Consider the following 27300-nt stretch of genomic DNA (forward strand, 5'->3'; position numbering starts at 1 on the left):
AATTAGCAGGGTGCTGGTGTCAGGCCCACTCATAATAATAATAATAACAACTAGCATTTATATAGAGCTTTAAGACTTGCAAACTCATTTGACCTTTGCAAGAACCCTGGGAGGTAGGTGCTATTATTATCATCCCCATTTTATAGATGAGGAAACTGAGGCAGATAGAAGTTAAGTGCCTTGCCCAGGGTCATATAGTTAGTAAATGTATATGGCAGAATTTGAATTCAGGTCTTCTTGACTCCAGATCCCACTCTCTATTCCTTGAGCCACTAAATGCTACCCTATACTATCTCATTTGATCATCAAAATAACTGTGAGGTTGGCATTGTAGTTATTATTACCATTATTTTATACATCAGGAAACTGAGACTCAGAGGCACTGTGTGACCTACCCATGGTCATAGACTTAGCCAGTGTTAGAGGGGGGCTACAAGCTATGGTCTGTCGGATTCTAGTTGTAAGGATATGTTGTATGACCTGGCAATGGGCTCTACGTCAGATGTCTGAGAATCACCTAACATAGGCAGGGTTGGAGAGGCTCATCCCCACGATGGTCCAAGGGGGAATGAATTTTTTGCCATAGAAATGCCTGATGTTTCTATCTAGAGGTTTCTATCTAGAATCTATTGAGGGCTGGAAGAGATGCTAGGCATATGTAGTCCAGGGTTTCTTAACCTGGGGGCCGTGAACTTGAAAAAAAAAATCTTGACAACTGTATTTCAATGTAATTGGTTTCCTTTGCCATCCAATTTATTTTATTTTGTGCATTTAGGCAGCATAGTAGATAGAGCACCATGTCTGGAGTCAGGACAACCCTAATTCAAATCTATCCTCAGGTACTTACTAGCTATGTGACTCTGGGCAAGTCCCTTAACCTCTGTTTGCCTCAGTTTCCTCAACTATAATATGGAGATAATAATAGCACCTACCTCCCAGGGTTGTTGTGAGGATCAAATCAGATAATTATAAAGTGCCTACACAGTACCTGGCACATAGTACGTGCTATATAAATGTTAGCTATTAGCTATTATTATTATTATTCCCTAGCAAGGTGGCAAATCCCCATAATCCATGCTACTAGGGATGCTGAGGCTGGTGGATGGCTTGAGTCGGGGATTCTGAGTTGCAGGAGGGCTAAAGTCGATTGGGTGTTCTCACTATGTCTGGCATCCATATGGTGTTGTTGTTCAGTCATTTTCAGTCATTTCTTGTCTCTTCATGACCCCATGTAGAGTTTTGGCAGAGATACTAGAGTGGTTTGCCATTTCTGTCTTCAGCTCATTTTACAGATGAGGACACCGAGGCAAACAGGATGAAATGACTTGCCCAGGGTCACACAGCTAGAAGGTGTCTGAGGCCAGATTTGAACTCCTGACTTCAGATCCAGTGCTCTATCCACTATGCCACCTAGCTGCTCATCCATATGATGAGCCCCTGGGAATGGAGGGCCAAGCCAACCCAGGTTAGAAATGGAACAGATCAAAGCTTCAGTGTGGACCAGCGGTGGGGTAAACCAGTGAGGAGCTGCTGCACTTCCAACCTGGGGGAGTTGGGGAGACCTAGTTGCAAACAACAACAAACCCCACATTATTCTGAGGAGTGGTTTCCACCAAACTGTCTTGGGGTTCTTGACTTTCCTTTTTCTTTGGAGGAAATTGGGGTTAAATGACTTGCCCAGGGTCACATAGCTAGTAAATATCTAAGGCCAAATTTGAACTCAGGTCCTCCTGACTCCAGGGTTGGTGCTCTATCCACTGCGCCACCTAGCTGCCCCAAACCCTATCATTTTATAAAGGAAGAACCAGAGTGGTAGAATGATTTGTAGATAAGGAAACTGGGATCCAGAGAATTTAAATAACTTGCCTAAAGACACAGCTAGTAAGGAGTCAGGGTATGAATCCAGGTCCTTTCATTCCTGATCTAGCACTCTCCCCACCGCACTGCCTGTTGAGGGAAGAAATCCCCAGAGCTTGACATGTGGAAGTGTTGACCTGCTCCATTTGTCATCTACATGATAATTATGTATGTGTATTAGTATGTATGTGTGTATGTATGTATGTTATGTATAATCTGGCCCTCTTCCAGTACAGAGGAAAGGACAATGTCCTAGGAATTGCCACAAGTCAGGCCTCTATACATTCTAGGCTGAATCACAAGGGCTGGGGTCATTTCCAGTGGCATCTTCTCCTGATTTAGTCAAGGAAGGGGGACCATGGTCACACTGAAGAATTTGTTACCTAGGAGGAGTTTTCCCACTTTCCCTCAGATATCGGGATGTGGTGAGCTCAGGATGGAGAATTTCACACGTAATACTTATTGACATTAAGGACCGCAGCGGATCAGAAAAGCCCTGTGGAATTTGGCAACGACATCTTGACCTCGCCCAGGCAGTGAGAGCTGGCATTCATGCAGGGTGATTTCATCGATGTGGGCAATCCCTCCAAGGATAGAGATCCCAAATCAACCATGCCTTCTCATTCTGTATGACTCTTGTTTTAGCATAGAGACCACCCGCTGGTTATACCTCACTGTCCCAACATGACCAACCCAGCCAGGCTTCTTTTCCTGTCATTCATCTCTCTGAAGGCATCCTTTGCTTTCCATCTCTTGCTTGGTAATGTTTCAAAGGCTATGCCTTCCAACCATGCCCTTCTCCATTGAATTCTTCGAAGATTATGGCATTCCCTGATTCAAACATTCCTATTCTGGCTCCTATGCTTAGTACCAATGTAACCTTAAGGAAGCATTTGGCCTCATCTGTAAAATGGAGTTAATCATACTTGCATTATGTACCCTCATAGAGTTGTTGCTAGGAAAGACCTTTGCCAATCAGTCAATTTACAAGCATTTATTAAGCACTTACTATGTACCAGACGCTGTGTTGAGTACTGGGGATAGAAATTTTTTTAAAAAGTTCCCACTTCAAGGACCTTACAATCTTTCAAAAAATAAAATGTTACTTTTTAAAAGTATAAGTATTTATTTTTTCTGCTACCCACGTCTTCCTCCACTGAAAACAAACAAAAAGGAAAGGAAAAAAGGAAGAGAGAAAGGAAGAAAGAAAGAAAGAAGGAAAGACAGACAGACAAAATCCTATGAGAAATAAGCATGCTCAACCAAAACAAATCTTCACATTGGCTAAATCCAAAGTTGTGTGTTTCATTCTGCATATTAATCCATCTGTCCAGAGGCAGGCAACATGCTTCATTGTCAGTCCTTTGGAATCATGGTTAATCATTGTGTTGATCAGAGTTCTGAAGCCTTTCAAAATTGTTTTTCTTCACTGTTTTGTTGTTATTGTATAAATTGTTCTCATAGTTTTTTTCGCTTCACTCTGTATCAGTTCATAGAAATTTTCTCAGGTTTCTCTGAAACCAAAGGACCTTTCATTCTAGTAGGAGACAGCATATTTGTAAACAGGTACAGGTATGATGCATACAGAGGAGCACATAAGGTCACCTTAGAGGGAAAGGCTCTGGCAGCTAGGGTTGAGGGGAACCTGGAAAGGCTGCCTATAGAACGTGGCATTAAAGTTTAAAGTGTTGTTTTATTTTTTGCAATATGGTTAATATGGAAATGTGTTTTGCCTGACTTCACATGTATAATGAGCATCAAATTGCTTGCCTTCTTAATGGGTGGGGGAGGGGCTAGAGGGAGGTAGAAAATTTGAAACTCAAAATTAAAATAATGAATATCTTAAAAAAACCTATTAAAGTGTTATGGAAATTTTAGTTCTTTTTCTGCCATTCTATGGACAGATGGTCCCAAAAGTCTTACGGCAGCTTTAAAGTATTAAATAGCTTTATTATGAAATTTTTGTTAAAGCCTGAAGTTATTAAGTTATTGAAGCATAAGTCTTCCCTAAGACTTTTGGGATACCTTATACAGACATGTGCAGCATCAGAAGAAGAATACTGAATGTTAAAAAAGAGGGGCCTTGTATATATATATATATATATATGTATATATTGACTCGTTTGAGGTTCACAACAATCTGAGGAACCAGGTACTACAGATACTACTATCCCCGTTTTACTGATGTGAAAACCAAGGTCAAGTGACTCACCCCTTATCTCACAGCTAGTTGATGTCAGAATTGGGATAGAAACTCAGATGTCTCCTGCCTCCAAGGGCAAAGCCCTATCCACTACCCCATCCACCTTCCACTATGACCTTCCCTCTACAGAGTAGGGGTCAAGTGAGGTTACCAGGTGCACACAGGGTGAAATTCAGGGGTTTACTTTGGAATGAAATATTTAACCAAGGATAATTCAGGAAAAAAGGATTGGAATTTAACTTACAATTTGAGAAAAAGGATTTGTTTTCTCTTTCTTTTTCTTCTTCTGCCTCTGACTCTAAGTCTTCTCAGGTCTCCCAAGGTTCTTGTTCTATTCCTCTTGTGTCCCTTGGCTGAGACAGAGATCATCCTCTTCCTAGCTCTATTACTCTGTTAATAGCTAACATTTTTTATATAGACAGGTTTTGGTTTTTTTTTGAGGCAGTCAGGGTTAAGTGACTTGCCCAGGGTCACATAGTTAGTAAGTGTCTGGGGGAGGATTTGAACCTAAGTTACTATCCACATTGAGACAATAGCTGCCTCCAGCTTCCAGCCTCATAGAAAACACTGGAGTTGACATGGCAGTTTGTGAAACCCTAATAAAAGGAAGATTTCATTTTCTTTACAGTGAGTTTCTGATGAGGTTGGACATGCCTGGTCACTATCAGTCAGCTCTGAGATGGAGGGTGGGGATGAGGATGTTACATAATGTGGAGTTGTTTACTGGCAAGTGACAGAATTATCTTGGCTTTTCTGTTGAGCTCTGTAGTTCGAGGGAAAGTGCATTGGAAACCTTAAATTGCTTTATAAATATTTACTTTTATCTACACAACATTTCAGTCTCTGCAAGGTCTATCACTCCTCCTCCTTCCCAGTCCTTGGACTCTGCCCCTGAAACCATCCTTGGACTCTTGCCCAGATCCATGCTGCCATCAAGCATCAGGCCATTTCCATGTCATGCTCCATCTTCCTCCCCATCCCCTTCCCAGCTCCTCTTATGTGCTGTCTTCCCTATTAGAATGTAAGTTTCTTGAGGGCAGGGACTGTCATGCTTGCTTATTTTTGCATCTCCAGAGCTTAGTACAGGGTCTAGCACTTAGTAAATGTTTAATAAATGTTCTCTTTCTCTCTATGTGTCTCTTTCTGTCTCACTATCTGATATGGGTACTGTCTGTAGCACAGTAGTCTCTGTCTCCCCATCTCTCGCTGTCTCTCTTGCTATCCAATATGGGTGCTGTCTGCAGTAATGTTGTCTGTGTCTCTCTGTCTGTTTGGCTCTCTCTCGCTATCCAATATAGGGACTGTCTGCAGCAATGTGGATTGTAACCCATCCATGCCCTTTTATATGGTGTATTTCTTGTTCCTAATAAGGGAAATACTCACTACCTGCCAAGGCATTCCACCTTTGGATAGCTCTCATTGTTAAAAAGTTTTTTTTCACATCAACTTCCCTATTTCTCTAGTAATTTCTCTTCTACTTCCTTCTAGCCACCTAGCTTTACAACCTCAAGGTCATCTTGGACCTTTACTTACCCTTCCCTCTCCTTCAAGGAACTGGCTGCCAAATCTTGTTGGTTTTGCCCCAGCGATGTCTCTGCCATTCATTCCATTCTCTCCATTCACTAGACCAACACCTTAGTTTTGGCTCTCATCATCTCTCATCTTCTAATTGGTTTCCCAGACTCCAATTCTCCCTTGCCTCATCAGTCTTCCACACAGTTTGCAAAATCGACATTTCTAAAATAAGGATATAACCAAATAAGTAGCTCTTCTGCTCAAGAAACCTCAGTGATTCCCTACTATCTTTAGGATAAAATATAAATGCCAGTGCTTGGCATTTAATTGTAAAATGTCTTTTCCAATGGATTTCACATTATTCATCTGGGGGAAAAAACCCTTTATTTTCCAAACAAACTGTTCTATTTGCTGTTTTCCTGTATGCAGGAATCAGGAGGGGGTGTATTTTGGTCATGGAAAACTATGTGGGCATTAGCAAGGAGATAGGAGAAAATAGGATGTTGAGTTTGAGAAGCAGTAGGTAAGTTTGCCTGAAGAATATATGTAGAAGAGTAATATGAGGTAACTGAGGAATGATAAGTGGGAGCCAAATTATGAATGTATTTTTATCTTAGAAGCAGTATATCTCTCTCTCTCTCTCTCTCTCTCTCTCTCTCTTTCACACACACACACACACACACACACACACACACACACTTCCACCTTGACTCTTACCTCTCCCACCTTCTCACCCCTCATATTCTATGAATTATCAGGTCATATTGATTCTACCTCTATAACATAACTTGCATCTGGCCCCTGTCTCCACATGACCAACAACTCTAGGTCATACTCTTATTATTCCTCACATGGCAATAGCCTCCAAATCAGTTTTCATGATTCCAGTTTCCTCTGTCATATACACACACAGAGACATATATACACACACAGACATACACATGTATATATGTGTGTGTATGTATATATGTATAGATGCATATATATGTATACACATATACATACATACACATATATGTGTGTATATATATGGAGAGAGAGAGAGAAAGAGATAGAAATAGATAGATAGAGAGAGACAGAGAGAGAGCAAGAAAGAATTTTTGAGCAGGGAAGTAATGGGCTCAGATCTGGGCTTTTGAAACGTAATTTTGGCAACTTTTTGGAAGGGGGATTAGACAGAGATACTTTTAGTCTGAGATTGCTGATGAGACCATTAAGGTGGAGATGTGAAGATTAAGGCTGGATAGATGTAATTATCTTGTATTCATTCATTCATTCATCATCCATCTATTCATTCATTCATTTATTGTGTTTGTAGTGTCCCCTCTGGGATACCCACCTAAGTCACACTTGAAGATTAATTTCCAAGGGTAAATAGCTACCCAAGTTTTAGGGTACTGTATAGGTCCATATTCTTAATACTATAACTCATGAGCCCCCACTGGGGCATTCACCTTTAGTAGTCAGCAAGTTGATACAATTAACTAAAGGCAAAAACACTAAATATAATGATACATTAAGAACAGAAAATCATCACGTCTCTGCCAGAACTACACACAGCATCAGTAGGAAGAGTGAGTACACATGTAGAGTACACTAGTAGAGGGACATACACATTGAGAACACACATACCCAGGCATCTCATACCTCATGCATGGGCTCCTCCAAATTGAACTGGGTTGGCACAGAAAGTTCATGTCTCCTACACTCATTCCAGAGAAGTAGTAGAGGTGGTGGAGAGCTATAGTTTCCTGGATTTTTTTCCCCCAAGAAAACACATTTTTGCATTGGCAAAGCCAAGTCAGCTTCCCACCGTGATCTCTTCATCTTATTTCATTAGAGATTGAATGAGCTTTGAATTTGAATTCTCTTACAGGGAGTGGTCAGGGATGAGCATCCTAATGGCTGCATTAGTACCTCTGGAGAATATAGCCTGCACCTCAAGTCCACAAAGAAGGGGAAGGAGATCAATAACCAATCCCTGGAAGACTCTGGAAAGCTGGTGAGTAAAGTAGATGTGGTTGTTAGAACATATTACTTAGGGCTGATGAGGAACTTAAGGATCATTTGGTCCAACTCTCTCATTTTATATTGGGGGAAACTGAGGCTCAAAGAGGAGAATGATAATACTAACTAGTGTTTACATAGTGCTTTAAGGTTTGCAAAGAACGTTACAAATTATTATTTTATCATCACAACAACCATGAGAGCTAGGTGTTATTATTATCCCCATTTCATAGATGAAAAAAGTATAGCAGACTTGTCCAGGGTTGCATAGCTAATAACTGAAGCTGGGTTTGAACTCAGGTCTTCCTGACTCTTTTATTCCCTGTGTCAGGTAGCTACCTTACCCAGGGTCACATAGATAATAAATAGGAATCAAACCCAGGATCTCTGACTCCAAATCCTATGTCTACACCCTGTACTTTACTTAGGGAGCAAGAATGTCAAGGTTTTATCATCACCGGTTAGGCTGGTCTTGTCAAACACAAGAAAATTGTGGGGTTTGACTTGCTAAAGAGAAAAGAGGCAAGAGTTACTTGAAATTATTGCCACTGGGGAGATAGCCTTGAGACTTACTGCTGATAACTACTCAATGTTCAAGTGGTAGGTAAGATTTAAGTTAGCTACAAGGAAGAATCTCAGATGGGGAGAGTATATAAACAAAATAGATCTCAAGTGGAGCTAATGGCAATTTTCCTTCTTTTAAAACATAGATTGGCTTAGAACAGCGGCCACTGGCCTCTGATAATGGGGTGTTCACAAAGGTGGTATCTGAGACTTACCTGGTGGCCATCTCCATTGACCCTTGGCTTAGGGGCTATCTTGCCTGGAGGCAGAGGTTTGGACTAGATGGCAGTGTAGGGGCCCTCAGATGCTATATATCTGAGGATATCTACTGTATCTAGGAAACACTCCATCTTTTACTGTGCCTTCTTTTTAAAATTAATTTTTTTCCAATTAGCCACCCTTTCTCCCCTGTCCATTCTCCCCTGCCATTAAAAAAAGAAAGAAAAAACACCTTGCAACAGCAACAACAATAATAGCTAGCCTTTATAGATTTATTTTAAATGCTTTAAGATTTGCAAAACATTTACATGCGTTACCTCATTTTATCCTCACAATAACCCTGTGAGGTAGGTGCTGTTATTATCTCCACTTTAGAGATGAGGAAACTGATGTTAAGAGGGATTTTTATTTAAATTTTCTTAAAATTAAATTTTATTTTATTTTCAAAAAGCAGCCTTCCACTTCCCTGTTCCCTCTACCCTGATCCCAACACTGAGAAAGTAAAAAAGCAAACCCATTACACGCATGTATAGTACATCAAAAATAAATTTTCACAGTGGCCATATCTTAAAAATATTTGTCTCATTTTGTATTCCGAATACTTCATCTCTCTATCAGGAGGTGGGTAGCATGTTTTATCATTAGTTCTCTGGAATATTGATTGGTCGTTATAGGGGGAAGAGTTTAGCCCAATAGCTTTCCATCACATTTACATATAATAACTTGTTCCTGCATTCACCAATTTATAGGTACACCCTCAGATACCCATTCTTTGCCATCTCATAAAGAGCTATAAATATTTTTGTACACCCTAAAATTTGTTTTGCTGAGGTCTAATCCTTCCTTTAGGACTAATACCTGCCCTCCAGTTCCATCCCCCTTCTCTCTTTTCCTTCCTATTTCACTGTTGAGTGAAATGTATTTCTGTAGCCAACTCTGTGTGTGTGTATTCTTCCTTCTTTTGACTAATTCAGATGAGATTGAGATTCAGATGTCAGTCACTCCTCCTCACCCCTTCCTTCTTATTTGTATAGATATCTACTTATGCACACTAACCTTCCTCCCCACCTTCTTCGTAAGTGTATTCTTCCTCTCTTCCTTTTCAATCCTTTTCCTAAGATCCTAAGATCATCAAGATATAACAGAATCACTCCCAGGCCTTGCTAATTAGACTCCTTCTATGAACCTAATGATGATAAGGATCAGAGGGGAGACATATATCATCTCTCCATATTTGAATATAAACAGTTCATCTTTGTTTGGTCCTTTATCATTATTCATTCATGTTTACTTTTTATGTTTGTCTTCACTGCTGTGCTTGTACTTCAAGTTTTCTCCATAGCTCTGGTCTTTTCATCAGGAATGCTTAGAAATCCTCTTAATTCATTAAAAGTCCATTTCCTCCCTATAACATTATACTTAGTTTTGCTGAGTAAGTTATTCTTGGCTATAAGCCCATATCTTTTGCCTTCTGGAATATCATATTCCAAGTTTTCTGCTCCTTTATAGCGGTGGTTGCTAAGTCCTGTGTGAACCCAATGACGACTCTTGGCACTTGAATTATTTTTCTGGCTGCTTGCAGTATTTTTATTTGACCTGGAAACTCTAGAATGTATACCCAGTAAGGGAAAGGGTGGCTCCACTTTGCATCTGCTGCCCTGCCTAGTTTCAACTCCACAGAACATGATACTTCTTTGCCAGGTACCCCCTGATTCTATCCCCTCACATCCCACTTTCCTGCCTTCTTTTGTATGTTGTCTCCTCCAAGTAGATTGTAAGTTCCTTGAGGGCAGAGACTTTCTTTTTATTAATTATATCCCCAGAGCTTAGCATAGTTTCTGCCACATAGTGGGCACTTAATAAATGTTTATTAGATTAGATTGGCTAGCAAGGGAAATAGTGTTATCAAGAAGGAGCCATTTTACAGTGAGTGACAAAAGATGAAAGGAGTGATAAAGGATGTTAAAGATGAAAGGAAGTTTATTGATTATGGAGCAACTCTTGGATGTTCTTCCTAATATTGGTCCTGAACTGAACTGAAGTGGTTCAATGAAGTCAGAGTACAGCAGACAACATCTCGTTCTTCCTGAACACTATCCTTCTCTTAAAGTAGCTTAAAATCACTTCAAGTTTCCTGGTTACTGAATCATATGGCTGATGCATCTTGAGTTTTCACTTGTCTATAACTCCCATGTCTTTTTTTTTCAGTAAAATTTCTGCCCAACAGAATGCCTCCCCCATTTTGTACTTAGGAAATTGATTTTTTGAACCCCAGTGTAAGACTTTACATTTGCACTTATTCAATTTCATCCTACTTGATAAGGGCCCACAATACATTGAGATCAAAGAGTCAATGATCTAGATTTGGGGTGGGGGGATCATGGGAGGGAGAAAAGGAAAACGTATTTATTCTCATATACTAAGTACTCTGTGTTAAGTACTTTATAAGTGTTATAAGTGTTGTCTCATTCGATACTCAGAACAACCCTGTGAGATAGGTGTTATCATTATCCCCATTTTACAATTGAGGCAACTGAGACAATGGTTAAGTGACTTGCCCAGAGTCACACAGCTAGTAAGTGTCAGAGGTTAAATGTGAACTCAGGTCTTCCTGACTCAGGCCCAGTGCTCTATTCACTGTGCCACCTATCATAGGTCAAATAGTCCTTCTCCTTCATTTTATAGGCGAGGAAATGAAGGCCCAGAGCTTAAGTGATTTGCCCGAGGTTGTACAAGCAAAGCTGGGATTTGAACTCACTGAGCACTCTTTTCATAACACAACATGTATCATTTTGAAACCTGATCCTGTCATCCAGTATACTAGTCATTCCTCCCATCAGCCATCCCTGACATCCCTATACTAAGGATTAGTGCACCTGCACGTTTGGTAAGGATACATTCTATGTCTTTATCAAGTCATGGATAAAAATATTCAACAGTATGAGGCCATACTGATGGATATGTTGAAAAAGACCATTGGTTGTTGTCTTTTCAATCTACCCCTGGGTCTGGGCTTTAAGAGAAAGAGCCATGGTTAGAGCATCCAACCAACCTGATTACCTAAGAAATTTACCCAAAATTACCCAAAATTTTCCCCTGGAAATCCTGCAAGAGGATTTATGTTTTCCTGAGGGCTGGTGAATTGTTAGCATAAGGTGCTCCCACATTTCCTGAGGGAGCTAGCTCTCTGAGTCATTGTAGATGTTCTTGAAATGAGCAAAGACTTCTTCCTAAAGATTAGACCACATGGCACACACTGCCCTCTCTTACTCACTCTGGGGCTCAGTTTCCTCATCTGGAAAGTGAAGGGGTTGGACCAAGTGAAGCCCTATGGGACCTCCCAGTTCTAGGTCTACAATCCTATGATCTGGGACCCAGATTGCGTCTCTTCAGAGCTCAGTGGCAAGGTAAGGGGTGTGGGGAATGGAGGGAAGGAAGGGAGAGTAAAAAGGAGGGAGGCAGGAAGGAAATGGTGTGTTTGCAATCAGTCTGTTTAATGGAACCAGCTGTTTTTTACTAAGATTAAATGTTATATAAAGACAGAGAACAGCTGTTAGTTGACAGCAAAAACAGGTGGGGGTGGTGGGATGGGGAGCAGGAAGTGGAAAAGAAGCCTCCCTTTCTGAGCTGTGAATGTCCCTAGAAAAGAAGGACTATGCTTTTATTAAGCTGAAGGAGACGAAGAAGATGAGAGGGGCTTTCTAAATCATTTATTCCAACTCCCTTAATTTACATAGGAGGAAACAGAGTCCTGGAAAGGGGAAGTAATTCACCCAGAACTGGGATCTGACCCCTCTTCTCCTCACTTACTGTATCTACCTTTAATCCTTTTTGCTTGCCTCCACATTAGGGCCAGATATGAGGACTGGCCCTGTGATATCCAGATGAAGAAACTTCCTTTACCAATACAGGTTGGCACTTTTGCTGCAATTTATAATCTTAGAAAGTTACCTTAGAGAATTGAGAGATGAAATGACTTGTCGAGGGTCACAAGGACAGTATGTTACTATTGTTACTTGACTACCAATCTCCCTGGGCTACAAGGCCCACTCTGTATCCATTATACTGTACCACTTCTTGCTTCAATATGATGAAGGCATTTTTTTTGAGATGAAGGCATTTTTAAAGAAAGAATTATGTTTAAGCCCTTTACTTTTCTTTAAAATTAAATTAAATTTAAATGATTTATGAGCATTTATTTTCTCTCCCTATCTCCCCTTCCTGGGAAGAACAAAACAAAATACTTATAAGCAAATAGGCATAGTCAAGCAAAATAAATTCCTACATTGGTCATAACCAAAATTGTGTCTCAGTCTGCATCTTGAGTGCATCACCTTTTTGTTAGGAGCAAAATCACATACTTTCTCATCAGTCCTTCGGAATCACCATCAATCATTATGCTGATCAGAGTTTTTGAGTCTTCCAAAACTGCTCACTTTTACAATATTGTCTATAAATTGCTTTCCTGATTCTGATCACTTTGTACTACATCAGCTCAAGCAATCTTCTCAGGTTTATCTGAAATCATTCCCTTCTTCATTTCTCATACCATAATAGTATTCCATTACATTCATATGCCACAGTTGATTCAGCCATTGCCTCCATTGCTGGACATCTTCCTTGGTTTCCAGGAGTTTGCTAACACAAAAAGAGTTGCCATAAATATTGTTTTACATATAGGACTTTTTCTTCTTTTATGATCTCTGTAAGGTATAGGCCTAATAGTGGTATCTCTGGGTTAAAGGGTATGGGCAGCTTAGTAACTTTTGGGACATAGCTCCTAATTACCTTCTAGAATGGCTGGATTACCTTCACTGGAATACCAGTGAACAATTTCACCAAATATGAATTAATGTGCTAGTTTTCCTGTAGTCTAACATTTGTCATTTTCTTTTTTTTTTTTTTTTACCTTTGCCAGTCTGATGGCTGGGGGTGAAACCTCAGAATTGCCCCAATTTGTGTTTCTCTAATTATTAGTGATGTGGAGGCTTTTTTATATGACTATAAGTAGCTTGAATTTCTTTCCTGGAGAACTGCCTTGTTCATATCATTTGACCATTTGCCAATTATGGAATTGTATCTTATCCTTACACATTTCAATCACTTTTTAAGATTCCTTTTTAAAAATAAAGTGTAACGCTGACCACTCTGGCCCCCACTCCCTGGAGGCCAGGCATGTTAAAGTTTCACCGCTTCCCCAAGGTTCTCTACTACCCTTAAGGTGGTTAAGAGGGTGTCTATGTTCTTCACCAATGACTCCAGCCTCCAATGATGGTGTTCCCCCAATTGTAGGGGTTGATCCCCTGCACCCCAGTTCCATTTAGCCACTAATGAGCATATTAGATTTTACAAGGAAATACCTACTCAAAGATATAATCACAAATATATAAACTTACTCCTCTAATAGGGATAATCTTCCTTCCTTTTTGTACCATCCTAGACTCTGGGGAGGGGATGGGGATTAGGTTCAGAATTTAGCTCAATTCCAAAAGAGCAGCTGTATCAAACTCCAAATAGAAATAAATCCCCATGGGGCAAATGATGACTTAGAAAACCACAAATTAACATTACCTATATTTTATTGTATCTTCATTTATTTTGTTAAACCGTTCTCAATTATATACAGAGCTTAAATTTACACTGATTTTCCAATATGGGTCTGTTTGCCCCCCCTTTAGATAACCTGGAAGGGCCCCTGCTCCTGGGGGTTCACCAGATTGGTGCCAAATTTAGTGCAAATACTCAAAGGCTTTCGCCTTCCTGCAGCTCAGACTTTCCATGCTCAATAGATCTACCAGTCTCAGCCTCAGTCTTCCCTGGGCTTCCTGGCATGTGCCACCACTCCTGGCTAAAACCCATGCCTTTGGAATCCTGTGATCTCAGAGTTCAGAGGCATTCCAGAAGCCATCTAAGTCCACTCACTCCTGAGCAAGAATCCTTTTTTCAAGATACCTGACAAATGGTCATGCAGCCTTTGCTTAAAGACCTCTAGTGAGGGGACACCTGCTCCCTCTCATATCACCCAATTTGGCTTTCAGATTCTTCCAAGGCATATCTACTAGAGCACACAGTCCCAGCTAGGCACACCAGAGGGGTGGGTAATCTACAGCCTCGAGGCCATACGTGGCCCTCTAGGTCCTCAAGTGTGGCCCTGCCCCAGACAATCCCACTCAGGCAACCCCAGTTTTCTGGCCTTCTGTGACTGGCTGCCTAGCTGTACCACCCTGCTTGGAATCCTGTCTCCAAGGTTGACATGACTCAAACTTGGGTGAAGGGAGATTATTGCAGGTGAGAAGGACAAATGCAACAAAACAGAAACTAACAACCCCTCCCCTCCCCGGGGCTCATTTCTTGGAGCTGGAGTGAGATAGAGGGGAAGAGAGAGAGACAGACAGACAGAGAGAGAGAGACAGAGATAGAGAGATAGAGACAGAGAGACAGACAGAGAAAGAGACAGAGACAGAGAGAGAGACAGAGACAGAGAGACAGAGACAGAGAGACACAGAGAGACACAGAGAGAGAGAGAGAAGGGGTAAGAAGCCTTCTCCTGTCATTGGATCAGTCCATGGCGCCTGTGCTGTGGGTGAACTGGGATCTCCACCTTCCCCGCAGGATAGATCACACAGAAAAGAGGGTGATACAGAGACAATCCAGCCAGATTTAAAGATGTGACCCTTTCCAGTTAGGCAGCCAATCAAAGGAGGCTAACCCCACCCACTTGCTAAGAGGGGCTCCACTCATGAGATCTAAGCATGCCCAGAATAAGCCCAGGTAGAGATGCTGCCACTTCAGGTGAACTGAGCATGCTCAAAAGGCCCTATTACAAAAAGAAACTGAGGGTAAGAGAGGTTCATTTAAGTTCAATTCAAGAAACATTCCCTTAGGGGCAGCTAGGTGAGCCAGTGGATAGAGCCCGGGCCTGAAGTCAGGAACAGCTGAGTTCAAATTCAGCTTTAGATTCTTACTGGCTTTGTGACACTGGACAAATCCCTTAGCCTCAGTTTCCCCATCTGTAAAATGGAGATAATAGTAGCACCTACCTCGCAGGGTTGTTGTGAGGGTCAGTGCTTAGCACATTGTCTGGCACATAGTAGGAACTATAGAAATACTTATTCTTTCCCCCTTAGAGCCTACTATGCGCAGGGCAATGAATGGCATAGTGGATAGACATTTAGCCTTAGAGTCAGGATGGCCTGGATCTGTGTTCTGCCTCTGACACATACTGGCTGTTTGACCTGGGACAAGTCACTTAACTTTCAGGCAACTCTCTTAGAATTTAAATTGCAGCACCACCCAAGCGCCCATCTGCATGGGTAGGGAGAGTTTCCTCATCTTGAGTTCCTTTCAGTCATGGCTCCGGTCCAAACAGCAAAGTGTAAGACACTATGCTGGGTATTTGTTGTTGTTGTTGAGTTGTTTTTCAGTCGTGTCTGATTCTCTGTGACTCCATTCTTGGGGTTTTCTTGGCAAAGATACTGGAGCGATTTGCCATTTCCTTCTCCAGCTCATTTTATAGATGAGGAAACTGCGGCAAACAGGGTTAAGTGACTCATCCAGGGTCACACGGCTAGTAAGTGCCTGAGGCCAGAATTGAACTCAGGAAGATTCATCTTCCTGACCCCAGGCCTGCTGCTCTATCCACTTTGCTACCTAGCTGCCCATGCTAGGCCCACAAAGAGGCAAATAAGTGCAGGCTCTGCTCTCAAGGACCTTACATTCTATTAGGAGGAAAGGAGAAGAATACAGATATAAGTAAAAACAAAAGATACCCAAGTGGGATTTAGGGCAGCTAGGTGGCACAGTGGATAGAGCTCTGGGTCTGTAGTCAGGAAAACCTAAGTTCAAATCCAGCCTTAGACACTTCCTAGCTGCATGACCCTGGATAAGTCATTTAATCCTGTTTGCCCCAGTTTCCTTATCTGTAAAAATGAACTGGAGAAGGAAATGGCAAACCACTCTAGTGTCTTTACCAAGAAAACCCCACATGGGGTCATGAAAAGTCAGACATTACGAAACAACAAAATACTTAGGGGAGGGAAGAAGAGTGACTCCTCCAGGGTCATAAAACTTGAGAAGTATCAGGTACAATTGAAACCCGACAGCAGGTCCAGCAGGGCCCACTTCACCACAATGTTTTTATTCCCTATAGGCCTCCGTCTTTCCTGCATGGAGCAATGACCACACCGCATCTTGCCTTGATATTGGAAAAAAAATTCTTACAAACAAGAACTGAAAATAAGAAAGGATCTGAAAGCCAAATTGGGTGATGTGAGAGGGAGCAGGTCTCCCCTCACTAGAGGTCTTTAAGCAAAGGCTGCTTGACCATTCATCACGCATGTCACAGAGAGGATTCTTGCTCAGGGGTGAGTGGGCTTAGATGGCCTCTGGAATGCCTCTGAACTTTGAGATCACAAGATTCCAAAGCCATGGGTTTTAGCCAGAAGTGGTGGCACATGCCAGGAAGCCCAGGGCAGACTGAGGCTGAGGCTGGTAGATCTATTGAGCATGGAAGGTCTGAGCTGCAGGAAGGCAAAAGCCTTTGGGTATTTGCACTAAATTTGGCACCACTCTGATGAACCCTTCCAAGCTGTCTAAAGAGAGGGCAAACAGGACCACATTGGGAAAAACAGTGTCGATTAAAGCGCTGGTACTAATTAGCATTGGGATTGGACCAGTGAATGGCCACTGTACTACGAACCTGAGAAAGATAAGCAAACTCAGTCTCAAACTGAAAAACAAAACAAAACAAAGTCATAGTTTCAGGGCCATGTTGATTGATTGATTGGTGATGATGATGATGATGATTGATGATGATGATGACGATGAAAACAACTTAAATTTAAGCTCATGGAGCACAGGGATTGTTTCATTTTTGTCTTTGTATCTTCAGCACCTAGTATGGCCCTTGGCACACAGTAGGTGCTTAATAAATGCTTGTTGATTGGTCAATGTAGTGGTTGAAGGTTTACAAAACATATTGCATACATTATTTCATTTGATCCCCATGAAGATTCTTTTTTTTTCTTTTTTTGGTGAGGCAATCAGGGTTAAGTGACTTACCCAGGGTCACACAGCTGGTAAGTGTGAAGTGTCTGAGGCCAGATTTGAACTCAGTATCCTCCTGACTCCAAGGCTGGAGCTCTATCCACTGCACCACCTAACTGCCCCTCTATGAAGATTCTTTAAGTGGGTCCTACAGGTAATATTATCCCCATTTTACAGGGGAGAAAACTGAGGAAAAATAGTGACTTGTTTAGGATTACACAGCCAGTAAATACCAGAGATAGAGTTTGAACCCAGTTCTATTTGTCCATTGCTCTAGCCACTGGATATGAACTGAACTGATGATTTCGTTTCCCAGGTAAGGAAACTCCCTCAACCAACACAGGTCATTCACTTTTCAACAGTTAATAGTGTTGGAGTTGCTCAGAGCATTGAAAGGTTAAGGAGCTTGCCCGAGATCATGAAGCTGATATGTGTGAGAAGTATCTTTTTTTAACCAGCTCTTTCTAGTAGCCCACATTGCCTCTAATTGCTATACCATGCAAAATGATGAGCTGATTGAGAAATTGTTAGAATTCTTCCTTGCATGCCCTATAGCACCCATCCTGAGCCCTCGAGTTCAGAAGCTTCACTCTCCACAATATATTTTGCAGGCAAAAACAGCCAACTGTGACCAGCTGGTGACAAGAAATACTGTGGGGAGACATCTCCTTCAGAGAGGAGGAGGTGGCAGCAGAGGAAGAGGCCAGGCCATCCACCCGGTCAGCATGGTCCCTGGGTCTGTTGGGAAGAGCAAGGTATGAACGGCAGCAAACCCGTGTGTGTCCCAAGGTCTATATTAAACAGTTGAATTCAACAAGTCTTTGTGATCCGTGTGCCAGTCACTATATTAGGTGCTAGGTATATGAAGACAAAAAAATTGTCCTTTCCCTCAACAGACTTACAGTCTATCTGTGGGAATGATGGTTGTTGTTTGTCCTTCTTTCTCAAAGAGGACCATGGCGTCAGGAAGGTGATGCCATGACTCACAGGAGAATTGGATTTAGTGAGGGAGGGCTGGGGGTGATGGTGGTAGTTAGAGAATGTCACAGAATCACAGAATGATGGAATTTCAGAGTTGCAAGGGACCCAAGTATCAGACATCTTTTATCGTTGTTGTTGTTTTCCAGTTGTGTCCATTTGGGGTTTTCTTGTCAGAGATAATGGAGTGGTTTGTCATTTCCTTCTCTAGCTCATTTGACAGATCAGGAAACGGAGGCAAACACGCTTAAACAGACTTGCCCAAAGTCACACAGCTAGAAAGTGTCTAAGACCAGATTCGAACTCATGAAGATGAATCTTCCTTACTTCAGGCCTGGCACTCTATCTGCTTCACCACCTAGCTGACATCTTAGTCTCACTTATAAACTGACAAAAGAATCCTTACTATGATATAGTAATAAGGGGTCATCTACCCTTTCCTTGAACAGCCTCTGATGAATGGAAACCTACTATCTCCCAGAGAGGCTCATTTCACTTTTGAATAGCTCCAACTGTTCATTCATAGTGAATCCATAATTACATGCCATGGTTCTTTCAGTAACTTATGATGCAGTTCATTTGAAACAGATGGCAGTGGAACAAAGGATAGAGCACTGGGCTGGGAATCAGGAAGATACATCTTCATGAGTTCAAATCCATCCTCAGACACTTACTAGTTGTATGACCCAGGGCAAATCACTTGACTCTGTTTGCTCATCTGTAAAATGAGCTGGAGAAGGAAAGGGCAAACCACTTCAGTATCTTTGCTAAGGAAACCCCAAATGGGGTGAACAAGAGTTGGACACAACTGAACAACAATAAAAGACTTAAATTCACCAAGGGCAGCCAGGAACTCTCTCACTATCTCTCTATTTATCTTGTGTGTCACCTACTTTTGGGCCATTTTTGTTTAGTTCTTTCCAGTCCAAAAATCATCCTTCTTGGCAGAGCAAAGACAGAAGCAACTCCTTGTACTTCTGAGATCAAGTTGATCCCAGATACCACAACAAAGGCCACAACAGAGCCTTATTTCCAAAAGTTACTTATTTTATCAAAACTTAAAATTCATTTTTTGTTTTTTGGTCTCTGGCTTTTCTCAGATGTTTGTTGTTGTTCAGTCCTTTCAGACTCTTTGTAACCCCATTTTTGGGGATTTTCTTGGCAAAAATACAAAATAAAACAAAATAAAAATATAAAAAAATTCCTTCTCCAGCTTATTTTACAGATGAGAAATTGAGTCAAACAGGGTCAAGTGACTTGCTCAAGGTCACACAGCTAGTGTCTGAGGCCACATTTGAACTTAGGAAGATAGTCTTCCTGATTCTAAGCCCAGCACTGTGTGCACCATGGCGCCACCTAGCTGCCCTCTCAGATGTTTAGCATAAGGTAGGTAACTTTGAACAGAATGCTTAACTTCTCTGAGGATCATTTTTCCTATCAGTCAAATGAGCATTTCATACAATTTAAAGCTGGTGGAGACTTTAGAGGGTATAGAGTCCAGGCAAGTCATTTGGCAAAAACTGAGGTCAATGAAAGAAGAAATAACTTATCCAAGGTTATGTGGGAAGTAAATGGCAGTCAGGATTTGAACCTGGGTCTTTCGAGCTGCCTTTCTCTAAGCCCTGTTCTAGGTAAATAGATAATTAAACACTTAACTATGTGCCAGACACTATGCTAAGTACTTTACAATGATTATTTCTTCAAACCTTACAACAATACAAGGTGCTGTTGTCATTTCCATTTTACAGATGAGGAAACTTAAGCGAACAGAGGTTAAATGATTTGTCCAGGGTCACACTAATAAATGTCCAAGGTCAGATTTAAACACAGGTCCTCCTGACTCCAGGGCTGGTGCTCTATTCACTGTACCACATAGCTGCCCCTAGTCTCCCTCATTCTTATAAAACCATTACTAGATCCTACCCTTACTACTAGTTATCAGGCTAATATCTCTTCTCCCTTTCTCAAACTTGAAAAAGCCATCTATACTCAGTGTCTTGACTCCCTCTTCTTTCACTTAGTGAATTCTTGTTGAATTCATGTTGCTGAAGAAAGGGTGTGTGTGTGTGTGTGTGTGTGTGTGTGTGTGTGTGTGTGTGTATGTAGGGTGCGGTCAGGGGGTAGGGTCTTTAGGCAACAAAATCTCTCAAATCATTTAGGTTTGTCCTGTACCATCCCAAATCAGGGCCGTGGGAGAGCTCCTTGTGTTCATGGATAGGGGGTAGTATGTCCTTACTGCTCAATTCAATTTAACAAACATCTATTAGAGCTATATAATAGATCTGATTAAATCTACTATGTGCAAAGACAATACATTACACTAGCAAACGTCCTTAGATTTGGTGTACTTTCCTCTGACTAGGGGAGGAGGGTCTATTCTTTGATTTCTGCGGTCCTACTTTGAGATAGACATATAAAAAATATTCATTTCCTGGCTGATCCACTCTCTTGATCATTGATTGTCTGGGTCTCTGAGCAAGGAGAAAGGTCAATAGCGGCTACCTTCAGCCATCCTGGGGTTGAGTGATATGGGCTCTCCATTGTCTAGGTCAGAAGTGGAGAACCAATGTCCTTGAGGCCACGTATGGCAGATTCTCCACCTCTGCTCTAGGGTCTTCGACCAAATGTAGTTTATGTAAGCTATAAAAACTCACATAAAGAGACCAATAAGAGTTTAACTGTCAGGCAATCACTGGGTTTGCTGGGGTCTGGGAAGAGACAAGAAGAGAGTGGAGACTTCCCTCCATTTACTTAGTATCCAACTGCTTAGTGGCAGCTCATTTCTTCAATATTCATGGGCCATTTTAAGCTGATCCAATTCTCTTGACTGTTCATTCATGACAAAAATGAACTGTTTCAAGGATGGAAAATTGCATTTGCTTCAGAGCAGGAGTAAATGGGTCGTTAGAGGTCAGTGTCAAGGTCTATTGGAATCAGTACCTAAATGTATTGGCCTCTGGGAGAATTATTTTCAAACTTGGGCTCTGCTATCAAGAACAACCTTCCCTCTGTTGATTTAATTGATGTCTTTGAGGAGCTAAAGTTCTATTCTTCTGGAATCAATCAATGATCAACAAATATTTAGTAAGTGCTTACTATGTGCCAGGTTAGCCGCTAGGTGGAGCCATAGTACATAGAGCACTGAGCTTGAAATCAGGAAGATTCATTCTCATCAGTTCAAATCTGGCTTCAGACACTTACTAGCTGGGTGATCCGGGGCAAGTCATTTAACCCTCTTTGCCTCAGTTTCTCAACTATAAAATAAGCAAGAGAAGGAAATGGCAAACCACTGCAGTATCTTTGTGAAGAAAACCCCAACTAGGGTCACGAAGAGACTGAAATGATTGAACAACGATAAATGTGCCAGATACTATGCTGAGCTCTGATGATCAAAAGAAAAAGCAAAAATATTTTCTCCCCTCAGGGAGCTTCCATTTTAAAGAAGGAGACAACATTTACATAGATAATTATACAGAGTAGATGGAAGGGAGCCTTAGAGGGGACAACTTGGGAAAAGGAGGAGTTTAAGAAAGTAAGGTCTCCTGTAGAAGGTGGGGTGTGAAGGAACCCAGGGATTCTAAGAGGCTGAGTTGAGGATGGAAAGCATTCTAGATATGGTGGACAGCCCACAAATAGGAGACGGTCCCATTTGTGTAAGGAATAGCAAGTAGGCAAATATGGCTGAATTGTAAAGTACATGGAAGGAAGTAATGTGTAAGAAAAATGGAGAGGAAGAAGGAGACAGGTTATGAAGAGCTCAAAATGACAAACCGAGGAATAGATAGTTAACCCTCCCTGTAATGGGCAGTTATTGGAATTTTAAGTAGGAGGGGTGACATGGTTAGGTTTAGTTTCAGCCATTGGTGGCTGAGTGGAGGAAGGATTGGAGTGGAGAAAAGCCATATGGTAAGGAAACCAAAAGGGAAACTTTTGTAATAGTCTAGGTCAGGAGTTGGCACACCGTGGTCTGCAGGCTAGATTGGCCCACTGAATGTTTTTGTACCTGAGTTCTCTGGTCAGACAAAACCAGACCATGGACTGTAGTTTGTCAACCCCTGGCTTTTGTTGTTCAAGTCATTTCAGTTGTGTCCAACTCTTCCTAACCCCATTTGGTGTTTTCTTGGCAAAGACAATGGAGTGGTTTGCCATTTTCTTCTCTAGCTCATTTTCCAGATGAGGAAACTGAGACAAAACAGGGTTAAATGACTTGCCCAGGGTGACACAGCTAGGAACTGAGGTTGGATTTGAAGTCAGGTCTTCCTGACTCCAGGCCTGGTGTTCTATCTATTCACCATTTAGCGGCCCCAACCTCCAACTCCTGGTAGGGAAGGGATTCTCAAAATATTGTCTAAAGACCCCAGGAATCTCTAAGACCCTCTCAGGGGATCAATGAGGTAAAAACTATTTTTATAACAATACTAAGATATTTTAGTTCTTAATACAGTAAATATGATTCACCTAAACAAAAGCTGTTCAGGGATCTTTAATAATTTTAAGGGTGTAAAGAGGTTCTGAGACTAAAAAGTTTGAGAACCACTAGTCTGGGCAAGAGAAGATGACCTGAATGAGTATGGCACCTGTGTGAGGGAAGAGAACATACCTGAGAGATGCAGAGACAGAAATGACAAAATTTGGTCAGTGATTGGTTATGTGGTATGAGGGAGAGGCATCAAGGATGACACTGCTATTGTGTACCTGGAATAGGATAACCATCACCACCACCAATAACAACACACAATAATAATGCTGCGACTGATAACTACCATAGCACTTTATGGTTTTCATAGAGCTTTACCTATATTATCTCACTTGCTCCTCCAGCCATTTTTTTTTTTTTGGCGAGGCAATCAGGGTTAAATGACTTGCCCAGAATCACATAAGTGTCAAGTATCTGAGGCTAGATTTGAACTCAGATCCTCCTGACTCTGGGGCTGGTGCTCTATCCACTACACCACCTAGCTGCCCTTCCTCTGGCCATCTTGGAAGGATAATGGTGCCCTCAATAACAACAAGTCTGGAAGAGAAGAGAGTTTGGGGTGTTGTGAAGAAAATGAGTTCTGTTTTTGGACATATAGAGTTTGAGATAACAAGGCTAGCTAAGATTTAATCTTCTCTAGGTGGAGGGGTGGACAGTGGGGCTGCAGAGTCCTAGATAGAACACTAGAGGTCAGTGTCTCCCAGTTACTTGAGTGGAGAGGTCTTTACCAACTATAGAGGAACCTCCCTTTGCTTTCAGCTGGTCCATCCCATGTTTAAAAAGTAACATATAAATTGAATTTGAACAACTCACATTTCATTGTTCCGTAACCTTTTTAGGATAATTTCAGAGATGTTTTTCTTGGCTTCTGATTGCGTTTTAGATTCAGTGTCTCCTCCAGCATAAGACCCCTTCCTATCAAGTAGCTAGTGGCCTGTTAAAAATTAATAAGGATTAGTGACTTCATTATTTCATTTCATTTTTTCTTTTCCATACATTTCATTGTATTTGGGTTTCCCCACCTCTGTCATTATTTATTATTCCCATGTGAGCTCCTTGAGAGCAGAGATTGTCTTTTTACCTTTCTTCGGAATTTGAAGTGGTTACCCAACTGCCTGGCATGTAGTCTATTAAGATATGATAATTGACTGACTACCTTCCCAATAATAACTTTTATTGTGGTGTGAAGCAGAGTAGGTAATCAGTCAACTTTTATTAAAGCTATGTGCCAGGTATTGTGCTAAGTACACTTGTTTGGAAGTAAGAGGATCAGGGTCTAATGCCAAGATGTAACCCATGCCCTGTGTGACTTGGGACAAATCACTTAATCTCTCTTGGTCTTCAACTCATTCTTTTTAAAAATGAAGGTGTGGGGCTACATGGCCCACTGAGTTCCCTTCTAGCTCTAAGTCAATGAACTTTGTATAATCTTTATATGATCCCCCAATATTACCCCTTTTCACAGATACATACTGAATCCTTACTTGTCACATATAGGTCAAATAATATTTTAAAAAATACATATAATAAAGGAATACTATTTTAAAGAAATACAAATAATTTTATATTTGCATACAATCTGTATACAAATACAAACTATTTTTAAAGAAAAAAGAAAAAGAGAAGGGGAAAATCAACAGAACTAATCAATATAGTGAAAAAAATCTGAAAATATATGCAACATATCATGCCTGTGGACCTCCCACCTCTGCAAAGGATTAGTTTGTGGATGTCTTCTCATTTCTCTTCTTTGGGGTCACTCTTACACTTTGTAATTTTGCAACATTGACTTTTGGTTGTTTGGTCGTTAGCAAGCATTTCTTAAGCACCTACTATGTGCCAAGCCCTATGGTAGGCACTGAGAATCCATTTCAATTTGTTCAGGACATCTCCTTTCCAGGGTTTCATGAATGAGAAAGCATAAGTGGGATATGATTGGCACCCACAAAAAGGAATACCTACATCACTAAGATTACTTTCTGTAGGATGCATTTCTTAGCCTTTCCTTTCTTTCCTTACCCCCTACATTCCTCCCAGTATCCCTTTGCCCCTCCCCTCTGCTAGTGCCTTCTCTTGTATGTATGATTTTTTTTACATGTTGTCTTCCTTATTAGAATGTGAATATGAGTTCCTTGAGGGTAAGGATAGTGGGATGGTTGTTTTTTTTTTAAGTCTTTTTTTTGGGTATGCCCAGCAAGTAACACAGTGAAATGCTTAATAAAAGCTTGCTGACTCCCTGACTGATAGAGATCACAGCCCTCATTCAATTAAATAACCATTTATAAAGAGGCTTTTATGAGTCAGGCACTGGAGATACCAGGACAAAAACAAAAATAGTTCCTGCCCTCAAGAAGCTCAAATTCTACTGGGTGGACACAACATGTATACAGATAAGTAAGTAAAAGAAAATTTGAGAAGTTAGAAAGTAGTGACAAGAAGGGGAATTTGGATTGGCTTTCTGTAGGAGGTGGTACATGAAGGAAATTAAAGATTCCAAAAGTGGGAGGTGACAAAGAACACATTCAGGTTCCATTTAAATACTTTAAGCTGTCTAGAAGCACAGCCTGAAGAAGTACTAAAGGTAATACAATTATCTTCTATGAATGCTCTCAACGTGACAGTCTCATTATATATTACTACCCTTATTAAAAACTCTGTGATCCAACCAAACTGACCTCCTCTGTTTTTCATGCATGACACTTTTTTCTTGTTGTTCACTCATTTCAGCTGTGTCTGATTCTTTGTGACTCAATTTAGGGTTTGCTTGGCAAGGATATTGGAGTGGTTTGCCATTTCCTTCTCTAGCTCATTTGACAGGTGAGGAAACTGAGGCAAACAGGGTTAAGTGACTTGTCCATGACACCTATGCACTGGCCATTCCCCGTGCCTGTATTGCATTATACTCCCTCCTCAAGTCCATTTTATAGAATCCTTTTCTTACTTTGATCACTACCATGTATTCAAAGCCTTTCCCACCCCACAACTGCTAGTGCTCTCATTTTTCAGTTGTTTCCAACTCTTGGACCCCATTTGGGGTTTTCTGGGAAAAGATGCTGGAATGGTTTTTCCATTTCCTTCTCCAGCTTATTTTACATCTGAGGAAACTGAGGCGAACAGGGTTAAAGTAACTTGCCCAGGGTCACACTGCTACTTAGTGTCAGAGGCCAGATTTGAACTCAGGAAGATGAGTCTGACTCCAGGCCAAGGGCTCTATCCACTGTGCCACCTAATTGCCCATATCTACCTATCTGCTATGTCTGATCTCCCTCTCTACCTTGTATTTAATTACCTTGCATTTATTTGAATTTATTCTACATATGTATGACATACGTACATATCATCTCCGTTTGAATATAAGCCTTTTGACAGTATGGATTGCTTCATTCTTTTTATTTGTCTTCGCGGTACCTATCACAGACACCTATCTGAGAGGTGGCAGTGCAAAGTGTTTGTACCACTAAGATTGTACCACTAAGCATAGGGGGGAATAATACAGGTGCCATGACAGGTATATTATAATAGCAAAGTTTCACATTTGCATAGTGCTATAGGCTCTTCATAAAGTTTTTATCCTCTCTTTGACCCTGTAGGGTAAGTAGGAGGGGTGTTGTCATTATTTTAAGATGAGGAAACTGAGACACAGAAGAGTAAAGCGAGCTAAGGTGTGGAGCACTGGATTTGGAGTTACCCAGACTTGGATTCAAGTCATAGCTTTGCTGTTTATTGGCTTTTTTTATTGGGTGATTTGGCTCAATTTCCTCATGTGTAAAATGAGCCAGTTGAACAAGATGACCAAGGTTCTTTCCAACCCGGGGTCCGAATGCAACGTAAAGAGCACTGGTTTTGGAATTAGGGGATCTGGATTCAAATCCAAGTTTTGTCTCTTATGTTCTGAGGACTCTGGGTAAGTCCTTATTCCCTTGGGCTAGCCTAACTTCCTGCAAGACTCAGCTTAAATTTTACCTTCTTCAAGAAGCTTTTACCAGTGGCTAAAGTTAGCATCTTCCCTCTGAGATTTACATTGTCTAGAGGGGCAGCTAGGTGGCACAGTGGATAGAGCACCAGCCCTGGATGCAGGAGGACCTGAGTTCAAACCCGGCCTTAGACACAAAACACTTACTAGCTGTGTGACCCTGGGCAAGTCACTTTAACCCATTGCCTAGCCAAAAAAAAAAAAAAAAAAAAAGATTTACATTGTCTATACCTTGTATCTACATTGTTGTTAACATGTTGTCTCCCCATTACATCTTAAGTTTCTTGAGATCAGGGACAATTTCTGCCTTTCTTTGTACTCCCCAAGGCTAACTTAGCACAGTGCTTGGCACATAACTAACTCTTAATAAATGCTTGTTAACTGACTCCCAAAACTCCTGTGAGGTAGGTAAAATGGGAAATTACTAACATCATTTTACAGATGAGTAAACTGAGGCTGAGA

The 27300-nt window shown here is 41.2% G+C and overlaps 1 protein-coding gene across 1 annotated transcript in view; it reads left to right on the forward strand.

The window, feature by feature from the left end:
• The window catches only part of RIMBP2 (RIMS binding protein 2), a 509773-nt gene that overhangs the window by 10520 nt on the left and 471953 nt on the right, over positions 1–27300 (forward strand). The window contains 2 exon segments of the mRNA XM_027844231.1: positions 7452–7577; positions 18022–18165. Coding sequence (XP_027700032.1) covers positions 7452–7577; positions 18022–18165 — 270 coding nt within the window.

The sequence above is a fragment of the Vombatus ursinus genome, unplaced genomic scaffold (assembly GCF_900497805.2).
Source record: "Vombatus ursinus unplaced genomic scaffold, bare-nosed wombat genome assembly UNPS02014935.1, whole genome shotgun sequence".
Classification (NCBI taxonomy): Eukaryota; Metazoa; Chordata; class Mammalia; order Diprotodontia; family Vombatidae; genus Vombatus; species Vombatus ursinus.